This window comes from Hibiscus syriacus, unplaced genomic scaffold, assembly GCF_006381635.1.
Source record: "Hibiscus syriacus cultivar Baekdansim isolate YM2019G1 unplaced genomic scaffold, ASM638163v2 tig00112354_pilon, whole genome shotgun sequence".
NCBI lineage: Eukaryota > Viridiplantae > Streptophyta > Magnoliopsida > Malvales > Malvaceae > Hibiscus > Hibiscus syriacus.
Genome location: NW_024063314.1, coordinates 174,024 through 192,453, shown reverse-complemented (window position 1 = coordinate 192,453; position 18,430 = coordinate 174,024). Strand labels below are relative to the sequence as shown.

At 36.9% G+C, this 18,430-nt stretch overlaps 3 protein-coding genes and 1 pseudogene across 3 annotated transcripts; 2 read left to right on the top strand and 2 right to left on the bottom strand.

Moving 5' to 3' along the window:
- Positions 1-1,415: 1,415 nt before the first annotated feature.
- LOC120178652 (transmembrane 9 superfamily member 1-like) lies at positions 1,416-5,811 on the bottom strand. Its single transcript, XM_039184450.1, has 12 exons — positions 5,545-5,811; positions 5,154-5,346; positions 4,954-5,058; positions 4,312-4,329; positions 4,116-4,213; positions 3,883-4,035; positions 3,593-3,727; positions 3,330-3,496; positions 3,014-3,108; positions 2,555-2,928; positions 2,019-2,292; positions 1,416-1,784 (listed from the first exon to the last, which is right to left on the bottom strand). The coding sequence occupies exons 1-12, from the start codon at positions 5,644-5,646 to the stop codon at positions 1,717-1,719; spliced, it is 1,782 nt and encodes a 593-aa protein (XP_039040381.1). The 5' UTR covers positions 5,647-5,811; the 3' UTR covers positions 1,416-1,716.
- Positions 5,812-6,608: 797 nt separating this feature from the next.
- Positions 6,609-7,936, top strand: LOC120178610. The gene is made up of 3 exons (XM_039184419.1): positions 6,609-6,788; positions 6,885-7,405; positions 7,495-7,936. The coding sequence occupies exons 1-3, from the start codon at positions 6,609-6,611 to the stop codon at positions 7,934-7,936; spliced, it is 1,143 nt and encodes a 380-aa protein (XP_039040350.1).
- Positions 7,937-8,238: 302 nt separating this feature from the next.
- Positions 8,239-14,432, bottom strand: LOC120178609 (annotated as a pseudogene).
- A 1,748-nt stretch (positions 14,433-16,180) lies between these two features.
- On the top strand, positions 16,181-17,757 carry LOC120178608 (3-ketoacyl-CoA synthase 4-like). Its single transcript, XM_039184417.1, has one exon. It carries the CDS (start codon positions 16,181-16,183, stop codon positions 17,699-17,701), a length of 1,521 nt encoding a protein of 506 aa, XP_039040348.1. The 3' UTR covers positions 17,702-17,757.
- Positions 17,758-18,430: the final 673 nt, after the last annotated feature.

The following is an 18,430-nucleotide window of genomic DNA, read 5'->3' as shown; positions in this document are numbered from 1 at the left end:
CGAATTCAAGCCACCCTTTAGAGAAAACAGGCTTCGCGTACATCCCATCTTGCCATATGCATCGGAAAGTCCACACGTTCCCGCCGACATCCGTAACTCGCAAGTCGGCATACCGACAGCCGGCTTCTCCGTCGGCGAAGGGAATCAAATACAGAATACGTGTCGGCACTGATAATCTTCTCTCGATATCTGTTTGTGTTAGTAATTTTGAAAATATCAGTTCCATATGCTCCTTAAGTTGCCAACTTGTATTGCACCCTCAACGCACACACATATATATACATGTGTTATATAATATAGTTTTAGCTTCATGGATTTTTCCTGGAAAGCGTGAGAAAGTTTGACTGCAGTCTGCAAGTAATTTCGACTGGGAATTCTTCCAACTTTCTAAGTTTATATCATATTTCAGGGAAAGGAGTGTATCTTCTCGAGTAAGGGTCTTCTTTCCCATATGTTAACTTTATTTTTTTTAATTAAAAAATAGATAGGGAAAAAGAAAGTTAGAGAAGCAATGAGGTGGACGTACGTTTTGCATGGTGTTTGAGCGCGCGACAGAATTGTTCGTCGCCGGGTTTCTAAAGCTAAGCCTTACGTCACGTGAGAAGAAGAAAAGAGCTAAATGTTGGTCATTTTTTATGTTTAGAAGATAAGATTATTAATTGCATTTTCACTTGGTACAAATCTATAGCCTTGAAATTTGAAGCCTCCATCAAAATAATATTACGTCAAGATTGGCAATGTGTTTAAATGATTACATGACTCAATCTCCACTTGTACGTACAACCAACTCACTGAAATGCTTTCGTTTTACAAAATTGAAAACTTCTTCACTTGGATTTTGTATCCTGTCCCTGTAATCATATCTTCCTCCTGGTGAAGAACCACCATATCACCTTCATGCAGATCTTTACTTCGTACAAATTTGATCCAATCTGAATCCATTACCAGTTTCGGGGACGACCCGGATCCCATCATGAAGCGAAAGTTCCACAACAGTCCGCCCTCGTCTTTAACCTGCAACACTAGTCCATGGCAGCCTTTGAAGAGGTAATGCCTGCGAACAACCATTTTTGACAGGGATAATCTTCTTTCAATGTCTGCGATTGTTAGCACTTTCACAAAGATTTCCATTGCTGGGATTTTGTCTTGATTTTCACCTAATTTCACTGAGTGTTCGGTGTCTAGTTGATGAAGAATGTTGAGAAGCGAAGTGAGGATTTGAGCACGAATATATAGTTTCGGCAAGACAAGGATTCCAACGTTTAATTGTTTAATTTTCTTTTGTATGAAAAACAACTTTGTCGAGCGCCCACGACAGATTCACTTGCTGTCTCGCGCGCCCCTCACCAGTCACCATTACCTTTGTTTTCTTTGTTTTCATGAATCTTGCACGATTCATAACCATTCCCCGTCTATGCAAATGGATCAAGGACGATAGTATATAACAAAATGACACGAGTTTAATACTTTTTAGCTACCTATTTGAATTATAAAACAATTATCTGAATTCTGAAATCGGGGCATCCCATTACAATCTGGGCGAAAAAAAGAAAAAAAAAGAAAGGTGGAACAAAAATCGTGGGAACCGAGAATACATCCCTACAGTAAACCCTGTTATTTCTTCAGTAGGTTTTGCAGGGTCCCTATAACCAACCAAAGCTTCCTCTCGATGTTTATTGCCTCAAAATCCTGAGCGCTGACGGTTCTACTTAGGTTCTAGTCACACTTGATGTTTCTGTAGATCCTCCTTACGAACAAATTCGAACCAAGAAAACCAACAGCTCCTGCGTATCAAAAAAGGAAGTAATCAAAAACCACACACAGAGAGAGATGATATTTAACAACTCCGTTCTATCTTTTGCATAAACAGCAATAAGCAGAGCAACGAGAAATGTAACGGGGTTTTTCTGGAAAAAGGCAAGACAGAGAATGCTTATTTGGAATAAGCACATGAAAAAGCTCTGGATAATCTTATTTATTACAGTTACGATAGATTATTTATAAATTTCATAACTTACCGCAGAGAATTCCCAAACCAAGACAAAACATCAAAGTGTATCCGAAGTAGAAGCTCGTCTGGAAGAAACCTGACATCTTGGTTTTCACAGAATAGTAGTATACCGAATACAAATACACATAAACAGCGGTTGAGGCAGCAGAGAAGAATGACGTCCACTGCCAGTGATAGTTCTCGGCATTTAGCAAGAAATAAGTCCCGACAATTGTCACACAAATGGTTACAATGATGAGAATCAGGAAGACAAGCAGCATAAAACCATAGACATAATAAACCTGCAAAATACAAGCATATTGCATGAAATTACTGGAATACAGACAAAACAAAACCCTAAATTATTGTTCCTTACAAGAAAATGAGACCGTCTGTATTTTCTTTTTAAATAGTACATAATCATTTGGGTTTTTTATGTATGTTATCAAACATGCATCCAAATAATTTATGACTCCATAGATTTCGTTTATAGAATTGCAAATGCGATTCAATCTCCAAAGATGCTCATCGTCAAGCAATTAAATCCAAGGAAAAGAAAATCACCTTGTAATTCCAGAATGATGTGAAGACAAAATACATTTCAATGAATATGCTTCCAAACGGCAGAAGTCCTCCCATCAGAGAGACCACAGAGGGTGTGAGATACCATTTCTTCTCCGGGATTGGGCGAGGAATGGTCTTCACACGGCATGGATTATTTGGAGCACCACTCCAGTTTCTTCCAACAACTGTACCAAGAAGAGCCAGGGGGAATGAAATGAAAGCCCAAATTACGAAGACCACCACCATTGTACCAAAAGGAATAGCAGCTAGAGATCCATAAAATATAGCAACTGTGTTCAGGATGAATCCAATCCCAAAGCACAATAATGGAAATAGAGATGCCGTAGAGATCATTGACTTTATCCAACTTTTACCTGGAAAACACAAAAGAACCCAAATTTTTAGGTCCCTAAGGAAAGTGCTAAATGCAATCCCGATGGGAAGGGATAAAGCATATACCCCCATTTCGTGAATACATTCCACCACTCACATAACCAGAAATGAATGATGTAAACGCGTAACACAGTATAAAAGTGGTGACAATTGCTCCTCTCCTGAACAAAAATAATCAGGATATGAGATTATTAGCAATCAAAATGCTGAAAGATGAAATACCGAATCCGGCTAATAAAGTGATTCGTCATTATGAATTAAAAACGATGGGAAGGAAAACAAGAAGATAATTATCATAAAAGTGGTGTCTAAGATAGGCAGCAATAAATAAATTTCGACAACTCCCACAAAATTTGAATTTCATAAAATCTTCTTAACATACCCGACATACAAAGTTCCCACAATTGCCAATAAGATGACAAGGAGAACAAGCAATGCTAACTGAGCGCCTGTGCCAACAACAGCAGAAAGCAAAGCCAAATTGCTTGGAGGCCTAAATACATCACCATGGACAAGTTTCCAACCACACTCTTCACTCACATCCCTTTCCTGAGAACATAGGGGAATAGCAAGGAGAACACGAATTTTCAGGAAAAAGAAATTTCCTTAATGAAAAGCCAAAAAGAAAGGGGCAGGTAATATCACCAATGTTTCCAAATCATCATCTTCCCGAGCATATTTTGCATAGTCGTTTCTCAGGGTTCGCATTAAGATCATTGACACCAAACCAGTGAGAAAGATAACCATCATGAATGAATTGAAAACAGAGAACCAATGGATCTGCATAATGCAACATGTATGTAAAGCTCTTGGGAAATTAAAAGAAAGAAAAACAACCTATCGCAAGAGCTGTGCAAATAAATGAACTATTTTGTTGCAGTAGATTAAAAAAGGATTCCCATAAAGGGGAAATGAGAACCAATAACGCTACTCACTTGGTGTTCAAAGAAAGGATAGTCTAAGTAAACATCAAAGCGACGAGCGAAAGTGACATTAGTAGGAAGCCATTTGATAGAATATGTCATGTCCAAAATTCTCCCTGCCTCCAGTGGTTTTGGACCCTCTTGTGTGAGATTGACATGAATAATCTTCAAGAGAGAACAGTCAATGACAACAGAAGGTTCCACAACATGGAACATAAGCCATAGATAAGCCATAGACAACAAACCTGATCCTTATTGTATTTAATAACAACATTCTTATGTGTGTAGAGGACCTGCTTGCCATTTTCACTGTTCCTATCAGGGTGCTGCTCACCAACAAAGCCTAAAAAGTTCAAAGATAAGCTCTTCAGTCTTCAGTAACAAAGTATATAAGGACTAGTAGACCAGATAAAATTAAGAGGAAATAGATTAATCACATACCCCATAAAGGCAGATCATCTGACCTTTCAGCATCGCAAAGAGCACAAGACATTGCATCGACAAGAAGGCAAGGATGATAAAGAGTAAGTGCTCAACAAAATATAGCCATATTAGTCAAAGTAAACCTTAAAGCCTGTGAACAGAGATACAATACCAAGAGAAAGGACCCACATATCCACACTCTCTGCATCTACTTGCATGATTCCTAATGTATTTCTAGCTAGTATTATGCAACTTTCCGTAATCAAGTGTCCAAACAAGAATGTAGACTTGGTATGCTCCTTAAGATTTCAAGAATGCAGACTTGGTAGGGGATCATTGCTCTCTAGTTTAATGGATAATGGCAGCGATGAGTCAATGAATGTAATGCAGCCGTAACTTATCCACTAAGCATATATTCAGTCCATAAATTTCCTTGTAACCCCAAAAATGCATATAACATTTTATTCAATATGGAGTGGATTTCTTGTTGGCCACCACATGTCCAAATTGCCAAACAGAGAAAACACCTACTATTCTATCGAGAGATCCATGCTTCAGATGCTTTAAGATCCAGCAATTTTAAGTACTCAACTGTTCTATCAAGTATCAATACCGTTTTAGACCTACCGTGCATGTAAAATAATGAGAAGCAAAACATACCTACGAAGAATTCAAACCAATAGCTGTTCTCAATTGCATCCTTGAACTGTTTGACCTTTGCTTCATCAAGTTCCAGTTGACAAATGACACCTTTGTCCACATCCTCTTTTGAAGAAATAAAAAAGTGGAAAATTAGATTTTAATAAAAAAGTTACAGTAATCAAAATTGACTCAAACAAGAAAAAAGAAAGAAAGCTTACTTTGGAATTTGATATCAATTTGGCTATCAATCAGTTCATTTCCACCAAGGACCTCACCAAGGCCACCCCATTTGTGAGCAGGATTCAACCCCGGTTGACAAAATGGAAGGCTGTAATAGTTATACGTTTCTTGAGGATTGTTGTACGGACCAACTTTATTTACCCATAAAGTAATTGGATCATTTGGTTGATACTGCAAGAAAGAAACAATATGCAACATCAATGAAATCTAAACATCAAACGCATTACAAAGAAAAATAAGAAAAAAAGAATATTATCTAAGTTCTCATTCAAAAGAAACGTGATTTGAGTACATTGAAAAATGCGCAAAGATCTAATTTCGAAATCGAGAAAGAATTACACCAAGAAAACACGAAATCTAAAGATTAACCTTGTGATCTGACTCGGCAGCGAAAGCGAGAGAGAGGAAGAAGTAAACGGCGGCGAAAACAGTGAAGGATCGGACGGCGGAGGAGGAGGACATTGCGACCATCGGACGGTGCTCGGATCTGAAAGGTTCCCGAGGCAGATTCGAAATGAATGCTGCTGAGTTCTCCCCCTTTTCTTTTTCTTGTTTTGATCTTGTTGTAGATTTGGGAGAGACAGTCTTTATTTGCGTTTTGCTTACATGAAACCAGGTCTCTAATTTTTCTTCTTAAAACTTACGGATATTTAAGATCAAAGGGTCCGATACTGAACCCATGGAGCAATGGATCGTGAAACGGGTCAGATTTTTGACGAATTAAATTTTAATTTTATTCAATCTATTTTGACTTGAGATAAATATAAAAAAAATGATTAGCTGGAAAAATATAGAGAAAAAAATGTTACAATAACCCTCTCTAAATATATATACAAAATATTTTATAATCTCAAATCATATTAAATCAAAATATGACCAATCTTTTTTTTTTTTTAAAATCCACCCTATCAAATTATCAGCTCTACTTTTGATTAATTACCTAATGCCATTTGCAATTATTAGTTTTAATTATAAATCAAAGATGAATGACATTAGCATCTTAGTTTGATCATCATTTACCCATTTTCCTTCCACCTATAAAAAAATATAAGTTAAATTATATTATTAGTCCTTATATAATACAAAAATAATTTGTTCGAATTTTGAAATTTTATTTATGAAAAGAACATGTTTGTAACAACCAATGAGGTTGGTATTGGAGTTGATTGTAAATTCAACCAGACTTTTAACAACAATACGTAGTTGTATTATAGTTAAAAAGAACCCCTTTTGTATTAAAAAAGGACAAGAACAGACAACGGACCTTTTCTTAGTTCTTATTGCTAATAAAAGCTCCAATCAAATTGCTGTGTGTTGCGCCTTTCACAAACCATTCTCTCTTTGTTCCTTCCTTTTCTATCCCTTACCACAAATTGGATCTCTTTGTTGTAATACGTTGGTATTACTTCCCGATATCGTATAACATCTCTCTCATGGGAGATCACTCGAATTCTCATCATCGACACGATCGTGATCGTGATGGTGAGTGTCATCGTTCGGGGGCGGGACTTATTAACATGTCATGGAAGGCGTACAGATCTCTCGTCAAGAAATGGTGCTCTGATCATAAACTTTCTCCAAAGAAAAAACAAAAGGATGGTGATTTGGACAAGGTTTGTGCGTGTAGAAATTCCCATGCAAACCCCTCCCCCAATGTATATGTGCATGTATGTGTGTTGATGTTGGATTTTCTTTTCTTCTAATTTCAGACATCCAGTAGGAAGGTGATGGAAAATAAATTGAAAAAAGGCGAGAAACCTTCAAAAACAGAGAAACAAGATAGTCTACGTGCGGATGATACCGAATTTTCTTGCCTTCTGAGGAGTTCGAGTAGGAGGAGTCACACACCTACGCCTGGACCAACCTACTTGTCCAAGACCCCGAGCCGATCGTCGAGCAACCCTTTGAAATCCTCGCTTTTGAGAACCTTCAGTCGAAAGAGCCAAACCAAAGACGAGACGTCACAACTACAACAAGATCAGAAAAAACAAACAAAGAGAAGCTCTAGCGTCAGTCGATTTTTCTCTCTTTCAAGAAGTACGAGTCGAAAAAGCACATCGGAAATAGAAAAACCTTTATTTTTGAGAAGTACAAGTCGGAGGAGTACCACTCCTCTTGCTCGTAGAAAACCTCAGCCGATCGAGAAAACACTCGAATGCACCTTGGAAGAGCTTTGCTTTGGAGCGGTGAAAAAGATCAAAATCGTCAAAGATGTCATCTCCTATGAAGGGTATGGAACTCAATCACCTTTCATTTATACACCACCATCATTTTTCCAAGTATTTGTAGCATTCATAATTCTCAAACTCGATACCACAGAGTAATTGTGAAACAAGAGGACACTCTGACAATAAACATAAAGCCAGGATGGACAAAAGGAACAAAGCTTACCTTCGAAGGCAAAGGCGACGAAAAACCGGGCTACCTTCCGGCAGACATCACCTTCTCAATACAAGAGAAGAGGCATCACTTGTTCAAACGAACCGGTGATGACTTGGAGATAGTAGTCGAGATCCCATTGGTGAAGGCCTTAACAGGTTGCCAACTGCTTGTCCCTTTGCTTGGAGGGGATACGATGAGCATGCATGTTAGTGACATCATATATCCTGGATACGAAAAGGTGATTCAAGGCCAAGGGATGCCTATTGCTAAAGGAGGCAATCGAGGTGATCTCCAAATCACATTCGTCATCAAGTTTCCGACGAATCTAACCGATGAACAACGGTCAGAAGCATGTAGTATATTGGAAGGTTGTTCTTGATAGGCATCTTCAGGAAATCAAACTTAATCTCGTATTATGCATTGGAATGTTTTGGCTGTAATCGAAACAAAGCAGTACACTTCAAAGTGAAATGTTCAAATGTCTAGTTTTCCCCGAGTTGAGGAATTGTAAATGTTGAAATTCGAACAAGGAATCAAAAATAAATTTAATATCAATGAACATTATTATAATACTTTGAAGAGTTAAATTTCTTTAAAAATTCTAAGTGTTTTTTAATTAATCTAAGGTGATTACAAGATATAGCAACTATTCTAAAGACATCTGATTTACGTACCATTTGTATGAATGCATGCATATGCTCATCTCTCGTACAGATGACTCGAAACATTAGAACATCTAATACTAAAACCTATCGTCTCCATTACTTTTGAGAGTGCTACCAAGTATGCGCAGGACTATTGGATGTTCTGCGGTGCACGATCTTCATGCCTAGCGGAATCAGTGTAAACCGGCCCTTGTTCTCTAACATCTAGGAACAAGGAAAAAATGAACTGAGACCCTCAGATGAAACACCTCCCAATATCCATAATAACATTGAATTGAATGAACTCATAGCCCCAGGTAGGACTGTAAATGAGACAAGACAGATAGTGAGTTACTCGAGATCGACTCGGTCAAGGCTCGATAAATACTCGGATCGAATAGACTCGACTCGAACTCGAGCTCGACTCGAATTCTTAACGAGCCAAAACAAACTACTTGCTACTTGACTCAAAAAGCTCGTGAGCAGCTCGAAAATATAATATATTAAGATTTTATTTTTAAAAAAATAAATTATTAATAATATTAATATTTATGTGTTGATTTTTTTTTAAAAATACAATAAAACTTTCATGTATTTAAGGTTCAGGTTCGAGTTTGAGTTTGAGGATTCAATCTTGTTAAGTTTAAGATTTTTTTTTTTCATTTCGAGTCTTTTCGAGCTGCTCACGAGCTTCAGTTCAGGATTTCGAGTTGGAGTCGAGCTTAAAAATTTTAAGCTCTCGAGTTTTCGAATCGAGCTCTATTTCAGAGTTTTCGAGTCAAGTCGAGCTTCATTTCAGGGTTTTCGAGTCGAGTCGAGCTCAGCAATACTCGAACTCGACTCGGCTCGTTTACACCCCTAGTCTCAGGATTAGAACCAGCTTCGGCTTGTGGTAGCTCAGGTTGTCCAGGAATCTGAACAGGGTTGTCAGTCCGGCTCGCGTAGTCATTTCCTGAGTGTCCTTGAGGGCCAGCAGCTTCTCCGGCTCCACTTGCCTGCACTGCTTGGTCAGATCCGGTTCTCGACTCTAGCCCAGAGGAAGGATCTGTATTAGCTAGGCCAGGACTTCGGGTGTTCAATCGTCTGATGTGTAGAGTAGACGCAAGTATGGCCGAGGAGGTGATATGTTAGTCTGGATGCTGCTGAAGCTGAGAGCGCCGGTTTTGCATAAACCTTTAAACTGCTGGTACCTAAAAGGGCAACATGTCTATAAGCTCTAGAAATGCAATTTTTATTTTAATAAAATATAAATAGGAACTATGTTATTCCGACATACATCCAGACATAACCAAGGACCCACCAAACATCTTGAATCTTGAAAATTTTGAACACACTCGTTTCTGAAACATACCGGTTGGAGACATTCGTACCCAACGAATAATATGGATTCAGGCCATTATATTTTTCTTTGCTCATCTTTACTTATGTTATAAATTATAAATGCATAAGAAAAATTTATATGCAAACCATAATATATAAATGAAGATTGCCAGCTCATTCAATGATTTCAATGATTGTTAGCTCGAAACGATTCCAGAAGTACAGAATAAGGTGCTGCATGAATGCGCGGCTGTAGAGAGAGCCAAATATGAAAAGCCTGGAGAAATTAAAATATAGATTTCAGATAAGATAAACAAATTCCAGCAACCCAAATTGTAGTATTACAGTATCGGACCATACCGTATGCATAGGAGAAAAAGTAAATGTGAAAAACCAGAAAGTAGAGCGAAAAAAAGCGAGGAAAGAACTTCATTGATATTGGTGTCCGGACACTGCAAACAGAAATAATCATATTAAATAGGTTGAAAAGAAAAGTAAACTCGTTGGATATGTCGTGCATATTAGCCCACACCCAATTAAAAAGCAAAAGAAGCCAGATTGAAGATCTAATTTAAGTGAGATGATTACAACATACAGTTGAGAGCTATGTACTCGTGTCCAACGCAATTTCAACATGGGTAGGATATGATTCTCTAGGAAGTAGGAACCCTCTAAATACATGAAAAAATAGGAAAACAAAATGGAATATAGTCATGTCAAACACATAAACGTATACAACATTTACACCTCAATCCAAGTAACATTGAGAGAGACAGACAGAGTGAGAGGGGGGAGAGGGACCTGATCAGTATAAATAGCTCGCATAACCAGACAAGAATTAGAACCATGAAAGCCAATAGTTGATCATCGTAGAACTCAAACAGAAAAAATAGGATGCCGATCATAATCTGCAAGACAACAGCACCATCCTTTAACGCCAGTGGCAAATGCTTGGAAGTTTAAATGAAAAGCCAGGAGATATTTTAAATCAATAAAAAGGCTCTGGAGAGTACTTATTGTGAGATATGTTGAAATACTATTTATGCCTACCAGTACTAATACAAGCGATTCAATTACGTGCACAAATATCAACTGAAATGTCGGAAGCCTATGTCGAGCATGGTGTTGAAGCTGCACTGCAATAATTTGAGAAAAAGAGATCCAATTCATATTCGAAGACTGAAGGAGCATTTTAACAATGTCAAAGCACCGACACCTAAACCTAGCCACAGATTCATATAGGCAAAAAAATAAAAACATAGAGAGCCTAAACAAAAGTGAAAATCAATCCTACACGATTTCAAAACTCTAAGGGTGACAACTTGGTATCCTTTTTTTAATCATGAACTTGTTCAACAAATTGGAAAGAAAGCAATCTTATGGCTGCACAAACTTGCATGGCTTGCACAATGTCATATGCCCTGCCAGGAAAATGGAAGTTAATGGACCTGTGAACTTAAGCATGCGAGTCTGAGTTTCCCTCAATGTAAATGATACTGACATGTTTGTTGTGAAAAATACGAATAAGGACATCATGAGCACACCACACTTGGTGACGAGATAGTCTGCATTGAAACCATTTAAAATATTAACTCCCTCCAAAGAAAATTCCATTCAATTGTGACAGCAGATTATAGAAACATGACAATTATATATTATCATGTTCTAGTGCAAGAGTGTGAAGGCTTAAAACCACATCCTAGGACATGGTCAGCAACATTTTAGTCAAGGCCAAGGGATGTCCTAATAGCAAAATGTTACATAAACAATTGATATTGTCTATGTTGCTTCAAATCTTCATATTTCTTGAAGTACACGTGTCAGAAACTAGTATCTTACATGGGTATAGAAAAACTTAACCATATCCTTGTCGGACTCGTACACATATCAAACATTCACACCCAAGTCCGAATAACATATGTTGTTGTAGCATTATATGGCTAGTTTAATAAAATGCCTTAACGTGTGAAAAGAAATTAAACTACAAACCTCCGAGTCTTGCAGAACCATCAGACAATTCTTGTGCATAACTAAGATTATAGAATTCCTTTGTCTGAAAATTATAAAGATAGCCTGCAATACAGTTTCAAAACATGCGTAAAGAACAAAGATGGATAAAATAGCCCCAAAATCAACATGCAAAAAGAGCAGCAAACATGTAACACCCCAATTAATGCATAAAGCCCATAATCATCTTGCTAAGCTAAATTTAGCACGTAACATGACATATAGATACCCAAAAAACAGCTACAAGGAGACTGAAAAACTTCAGTACAAAGAATAGCCACCATCAGGATCAGAAGGATGTGCATCAAATCAGCTTATAATCTCATACTGAGGACTATCAGCACTAGGGTTAAGTACATAATGTTACAGGCATGACTATTAAATATTATCGAGAATATAAAGAAAATTATCATTTCAAGATGTTAAGCGGAAAATAAAGTGAAAGCTAAGCATGAAAAGATAAAACAACCTTAAAATGAAATATGCGAAACGTCAAACAAACTGTACCAAATATTGTATGATAGATGCGTAGTTACAGTGTAAAACTCAGAAAGCTATCGAAGAAAAGTTTGATGCTGTAGTCATATACAAAGCATTACCTTAACCAGGCTGATGCAATAAACTATTCATCATAATAGTCTCATACCCAACAAATCTATTGATGAGAAGTTGCTGCCACCTGCAAATAAGATGGCATCAACATATGGCTTTCTTATCTGTTTACTTGCAGCACCCACACGAAGATTAAAATATAACAATCTACGTAAAAATGATAATGGGAGTTGCAAACAGTAAATTTCAGCACATATTACCTATTCCCAAAACAGCAATGTCGAGCTGATATGCTAATATTAACCATACGTATGTTATGCTGAGACTTATCTGCTTCAGGCAGCAAGAAGTAACCCTGCAGCAGTAGCACTTTTTATATTTAAAGGTAGGATACTAAACTTGAAAAGATGGATATTTGTTATCCGTACACAATATATCATTGAATGCATCAACGATTCAACAAAACATGAGAAAATTCAGATAGAGAGAAAATACCTTTTCCAAAGAGTATAGATAAGTCGGTTCAAATGCTTTACTTCTTTTCTCAAGCCAGTGCACTGAAACCAATAGCACAAATATTTATGAAACCTAAGGATTCATGATTATCTCTGAAGTTAAAATAATTGCAATTTGACCAAGAGAACAAAGATGAGAGGATGATATGATGTTATCTACCTGCATATGAGTTAAGCTTGTCGAAGTGTAGTAGATGCAACCATTTAGGAACATCAAGATTTAGATGTAAACCTGTCATATTCTGCACGTGAGAAGCTCAAAACTCAGCAAAGAGAAAGTTAAGCCATGAAAAAAGAACATGCATGCTTCCTTTTTCACTCACCAACAACTTAGAAAACTTCCAAAGATCTGAAGTGCATGTCTCCAAAGGAAAGATAAACGTCTGGACCACTTTTTGCCAAAGTGAACAACAGCTGCTTTAAATTTCTGTTTTGCTGATAAAGAGAAACCATTACGTGTCTCCTTCTCTCTTTTAGAAACAACATCACCAATATTTGACTTAGATATTTCACCATCGGTAGAGCTTTCTGCATGCTGCTCAATAAGTTCACCATCAATATTCCAGAACTTCAATGCTGATTTTCCCTTCCTAGCACCAGAATCAAACCAGTTCAACCAAAACTTGGCATCCAATAACATTAACCCTTCATCATCAACACTTGCAACTTCTACAGTTTCAGTTACGATTTTCAAATCAGGGTTATTTACAACAACGGATTCAAACTCATTTCTTGACCACAATCCAGCACTTGTTATCTACAACAAAGGACAAATTTGAGGTCTAAGGTGCAATACTTTATATCAAATAGATCTCGTCTCTTGAAACTTTATCTACCATTTACAAATTATACAAAATAAAAGCTGATTTCTTACTTTAATTTGAATAAGTTGTACTTCATTTAAATCAATTCCAGAGAGCTCACTCGAACATTCAGGCTTCATATGCAAACAAGTGTTACAATTCGTTCATGTTTTCCTTATATGTCAAGATAAAACTTCTAAAGAAAAAGGACAAATTCTTCACATGCTGGCCATCCCTCTCCTACTTATAAGGCTGAGCAAAAAGGCGAGAAAACCTAAAACCTACTCATATCAAATCGAACCAACCCCTATCACTGGCATATAAGTTCAATTCCTAGTTTCCTACAAAAATAATCATCAGTTTGCAAAGGCTATTATCAATCCTGCTGATGATATTGTCACAAACAATGAACCATCTCAAACTATTTCAAGTATCATAAAAAACATATTCCAAAGGGCGTTTTAATTCATTGCGATCATCAATTGTACAACTAAAATCAGTTGATCAAACTGTCAGCAGTAAGTGAACCGTTTTCTCAAACATTGATTATAAAATTCAGTTAGTTCATCGGGTTCAACTTTGACAATAATAATAAAACCACGTAACGAATAGGATTATGAACAATAAGCATCAATTGAATCTAATACAGTGCCAAACTTGATATACCCAGAAAATTTAGCTGAAACTAAATCGACGAAACTCTTCCAAATCCAATAAAGCAATGCCCAGGAAAAATTAAAGAAATCGCGGGTAAAGTGTTTGAAATACCTGTTGAACATAATTGGCATGCATAGTAACGAGAATACAGAAGGACGTAATGGCAATGAAGAGATAGATATACTCCAAAGCTACCCTCACTCTTGGAGTTAATATCTGAGAAAATCTCCCTTGAACCCTCATAAATGTTTGCTCCGGGTCCATCTCTCTCCCAATCACTCTCCGTTCCGCGGCTTTCAGATTAAACCACCATTTTTCTCTTTTATTTTCAGAAAATTCTCTAGGTTCGTATTACAACCTGTCGGGTATTGAAAATCGTTGGGTGGGGGGGGGGGGGGCTGGTTTGACCGCCATTCTTCTTTTAATAAGTTTATTTCATTCAATATTTTTTAACATTTAATTGAATAACTATTTTATTTATATTTAAATTAAACATTAATTCTAAATAAAAATTTCAATTATCTAATAGTTAACATTTGTTACTGGTATAATATACATTTTTGTATTAAATTATTAACATACCTTTGTCATATTTATGTGCCATATAACATTTGTTATGGGTATAATGTGTTTATTTGTATTTAATTATTAACATGATATTATTATATGAATTTAAATAGTTACGTTATGACGTAAGAAGTATTTTATTTATGAAATTAATTTATTCAATACAATGATGTTAATATTTCAAATCCAATATATATTTTGACAGATTATGTTCGTCGTCAATTTTGACCTATGGATCTATAATAGTCATAATTAATAACCTGCCCTAAATTGATAATAATATTTTTAGTGTATTTTGATGATGCACAACATCAAATAAAATTGAAGGATTCAGAATTTAGTATTTTAAATACAATTTTTTATTAAAAGAATTATTCTTATAATAAATTTTTATTTAATTAATTGATCCATATATCGAATAACATTACGCTGTCAATTTTAACTTATGGATTGGTAATAGCCATTGACCTCGACCTACCATAAATTGACAATAAATATTGATTTAATGAGGTAATGTGTTAAATTTTTTAAGTAAGATTATCCTTTAACCCCCTTAACAAATCATTTAAAATATATTATACTCTTTCAAAAATTTATAAGTTCATTCCAGTCACTTAAAAAGTCTTGGCTTCCCCTTACAAGTTGGATTTGACAAATTTAAAAATTAATAATTCGGAATCTAAAACAGGCAAGTATTTCTTATACCATAACTCTAACTTTCCTCGTTCCCCAAACACGGCCTTAAAATTCATTTCCTCTCAACCAAACCATGCAAATTGCATGAAAAATAATGTTATTGAGAATTTGGGTCCGTCACTCGACTCTATCCAAGATACATGGGAAAATAAAAGCCATCTTCATTTTAAAATATTATATCTAATACACTAACATAGCATGATCGTAAATGCAACAAAGTTTTTTCATAAAATATATAACATTGAAGCTTTTTTAATATTCAAATTTAAAATTATAATTAAGTTAAAAAATCTTATATTAGTTGATGTAAACACACTTATGTATATATATATATATAATTATTTATTTAAAGCACATGTTGAGACTTTGGTTAAAATAAAAGCAATTTAGGTTATAATAAAATGAAAATCATGTTCTTCATTCTCAAACCCATCGCCTACCCTTTTTCTAGTTCCCCTGCCATTAATGAAACTCCATAAGTGCACATTATATTTAGTAATAAAATCCTTTTACGTAAGGCCGTGCTTTTCAGCATTTTCCCAGCTTCTATTCCCTCCATTAAATGTATGAGAAAACAGCAGTCAAAGAAGGTTTGCCAGACTAAAACAAGGAGAAGAATGCACGTACAAGGCATTAGTCCCAACGCCCAACGCCCAACGCCCAACTCCTACCTCTACGCTATGCTAACTGCACTAATTCTCTACCAGCTCTAGTTGCATCAGCTAAACCCTACCATTCTTCCTCATGTACTCTGAATCCAATTCATTATAAATACCCGCCTTTCCTTCACAACCAAAACCCAACTCATTACATCAATCTTTTAGATATTTCAAAAAAAATCCAACTTGAATTATTCATTATCATGACAAGTACAAGTACAAACAATGGAGTTGAGGTCCAGCAGCGTAGGAGATTGTCGGATTTCTCACGAAGTGTGAAACTGAAGTATGTGAAACTGGGTTACCATTATCTAATAAGCCATCTTCCGACGCTTTGTTTGGTGCCTTTGATGTGTGTTATCGTGGTGGAAGCATGCAGGTTAAGCCTTGATGACATCCATGCAGTGTGGGCCCAGCTCCAGTGCAACCTCTTCACAGTCACCCTCTTGTGTTCCCTCCTTGTGGTTCTGTCCACCGTTTACTTCATGTCCCGGAAAAGATGCGTTTACTTGGTGGATTTCTCTTGTTATCTGCCGCCTTCACATCTCAAGATCAAGCACGATTATTTCATGGAATATTGCAAGGCGGAGAGTGGTTTCGATGACTCGTCTTTGGAGTTCCTAGGCAAGATTATGGAAAGATCAGGGCTGGGAGAGGAAACCTGCGCCCCCGAAACAATGCGTTCTATTCCCCCAAGACCACCCTTGATCGCTGATGCAAGAAAAGAAGCAGAAATGGTGATGTTCGGTGCTCTGGACAAACTCTTCGCCAACACCAATGTTAAGCCCAGAGACGTCGGGATCCTTGTCGTTAATTGCAGTATACACAACCCAACCCCTTCATGGTCAGCCATGATTATCCATAAGTATAAGATGAGGAGTAATATCAAGAGTTTTAATCTTGGCGGCATGGGATGCAGTGCCGGTGTTATAGCCGTTGATCTCGCTAAGGATATGTTGCGAGTTCATCGGAATAGCTACGCCGTTGTTTTCAGTACCGAGAACATGACGTACAATTGGTATTCCGGGACCAAGAAATCGATGCTCATATCGAATTGCTTGTTTAGACTCGGTGGTGCCGCCGTTTTGTTGTCAAATAATTCCTGGGACCGGAAGCGGAGTAAGTACGAGCTCGTTCATGTTGTGAGGACACATCTGGGTGCCGATGATAAGGCGTTTAATTGTGTTAAACAGGAGCAAGATGATGATGGGAAAACAGGGGTTTCTTTGTCTAAAGAGTTGATGGCAATTGCTGGTCATGCACTTAAGACTAACATCACTACACTAGGTCCCCTTGTTCTTCCTATAAGTGAGCAACTTTTATTCTTTGTGACATTGGTTGCCAAGAGATTGTTCAATGCCAAAATCAAGCCTTATATCCCGGATTTCAAGCTCGCATTCGACCATTTCTGCATTCACGCCGGTGGGCGGGCTGTGATCGATGAGCTCGAGAAGAATTTGCAGCTTCTCCCGGTACATGTTGAGGCCTCTCGTATGACACTCCACCGGTTCGGTAACACATCATCGAGTTCGATCTGGTACGAGCTGGCTTATACAGAGGCGAAGGGCCGAATGCGTAAAGGGGACCGCGTTTGGCAGATTGCTTTCGGAAGCGGTTTCAAATGTAACAGTGCAGTTTGGTTGGCCCTCGTGAATGTTAAGCCCTCACCTAGTAATCCCTGGGAAGACTGCATTCACAGGTATCCAGTGCAGCTTCAGCTGTAGTAGCATAAGCTGGGAAATGTTCTATTTAGTAATATAACGGTGTCGTTTTACTTAAATATATTAGCTAGTCTTTTAATTATGTTTAAATGGTTGTTATGTTATTCTAACAAGTTTAAGTATGACTTATGTGATCCATTAATCATAATAAATAAAAAAATTTAGCCGCTTTTTTCCTCCTCTCTCTCTTACTTTTATTCTTCTTTACAATTTGTATCAATTTTATTGATCAATCCAATTTTTTTCTTTAATTTTGTTTAACCGGCGACGACACCAGTTTTAATGTTGGTTGCCGTCCGTCGATTATTTTTTTGTTTTTTTTATTTCTTAATAAGAATAATTATGTCTGAGTGACATGTTATCTGCCTTTATGACACGTTTATCTCTACCTTCGTGGCACGTTTTCTCTGCCTTTTGGTAGCTTACGATTTTTTGCCGTTGTTTTCGTTTATCTTTTTTCTTAGGGTTGGATTTGACATCACCACGACTGATCAAAATGGTTCTTATTTGTTATCATGATTATCTTCCCTGCTTTGGACCCTCGAATTGGTTTGGATATGCGTTTTGCGTTCATGGATTTTTTTCTCACGTCGCTCGACTCTAATTTACGATTTATCAGTGGTCTTTCAGTAGCTCCATCCCACTTTGTAGTTCATTTGCGGATGCAGTCATATTTGTTTATATCTTTATTTTGTTCGACCTTTGGGGTTAGGTTTTTTAACCTTTTTCTTC

Coding starts and splice junctions, on each gene's coding strand:
- LOC120178652 (XM_039184450.1), bottom strand. CDS start 5,646: ATGGTCGCAATGTCCTCCTCCTCCGCCGTCCGATCCTTCACTGTTTTC. Junction 5,347..5,544: donor CTGCCGAGTCAGATCACAAG/GTTAATCTTTAG, acceptor TCTTTCTTGCAG/TATCAACCAAATGATCCAAT. Junction 5,059..5,153: donor AATTGATATCAAATTCCAAA/GTAAGCTTTCTT, acceptor TTTCTTCAAAAG/AGGATGTGGACAAAGGTGTC.
- LOC120178610 (XM_039184419.1), top strand. CDS start 6,609: ATGGGAGATCACTCGAATTCTCATCATCGACACGATCGTGATCGTGAT. Junction 6,789..6,884: donor AGGATGGTGATTTGGACAAG/GTTTGTGCGTGT, acceptor TTCTAATTTCAG/ACATCCAGTAGGAAGGTGAT. Junction 7,406..7,494: donor GATGTCATCTCCTATGAAGG/GTATGGAACTCA, acceptor TCGATACCACAG/AGTAATTGTGAAACAAGAGG.
- LOC120178608 (XM_039184417.1), top strand. CDS start 16,181: ATGACAAGTACAAGTACAAACAATGGAGTTGAGGTCCAGCAGCGTAGG.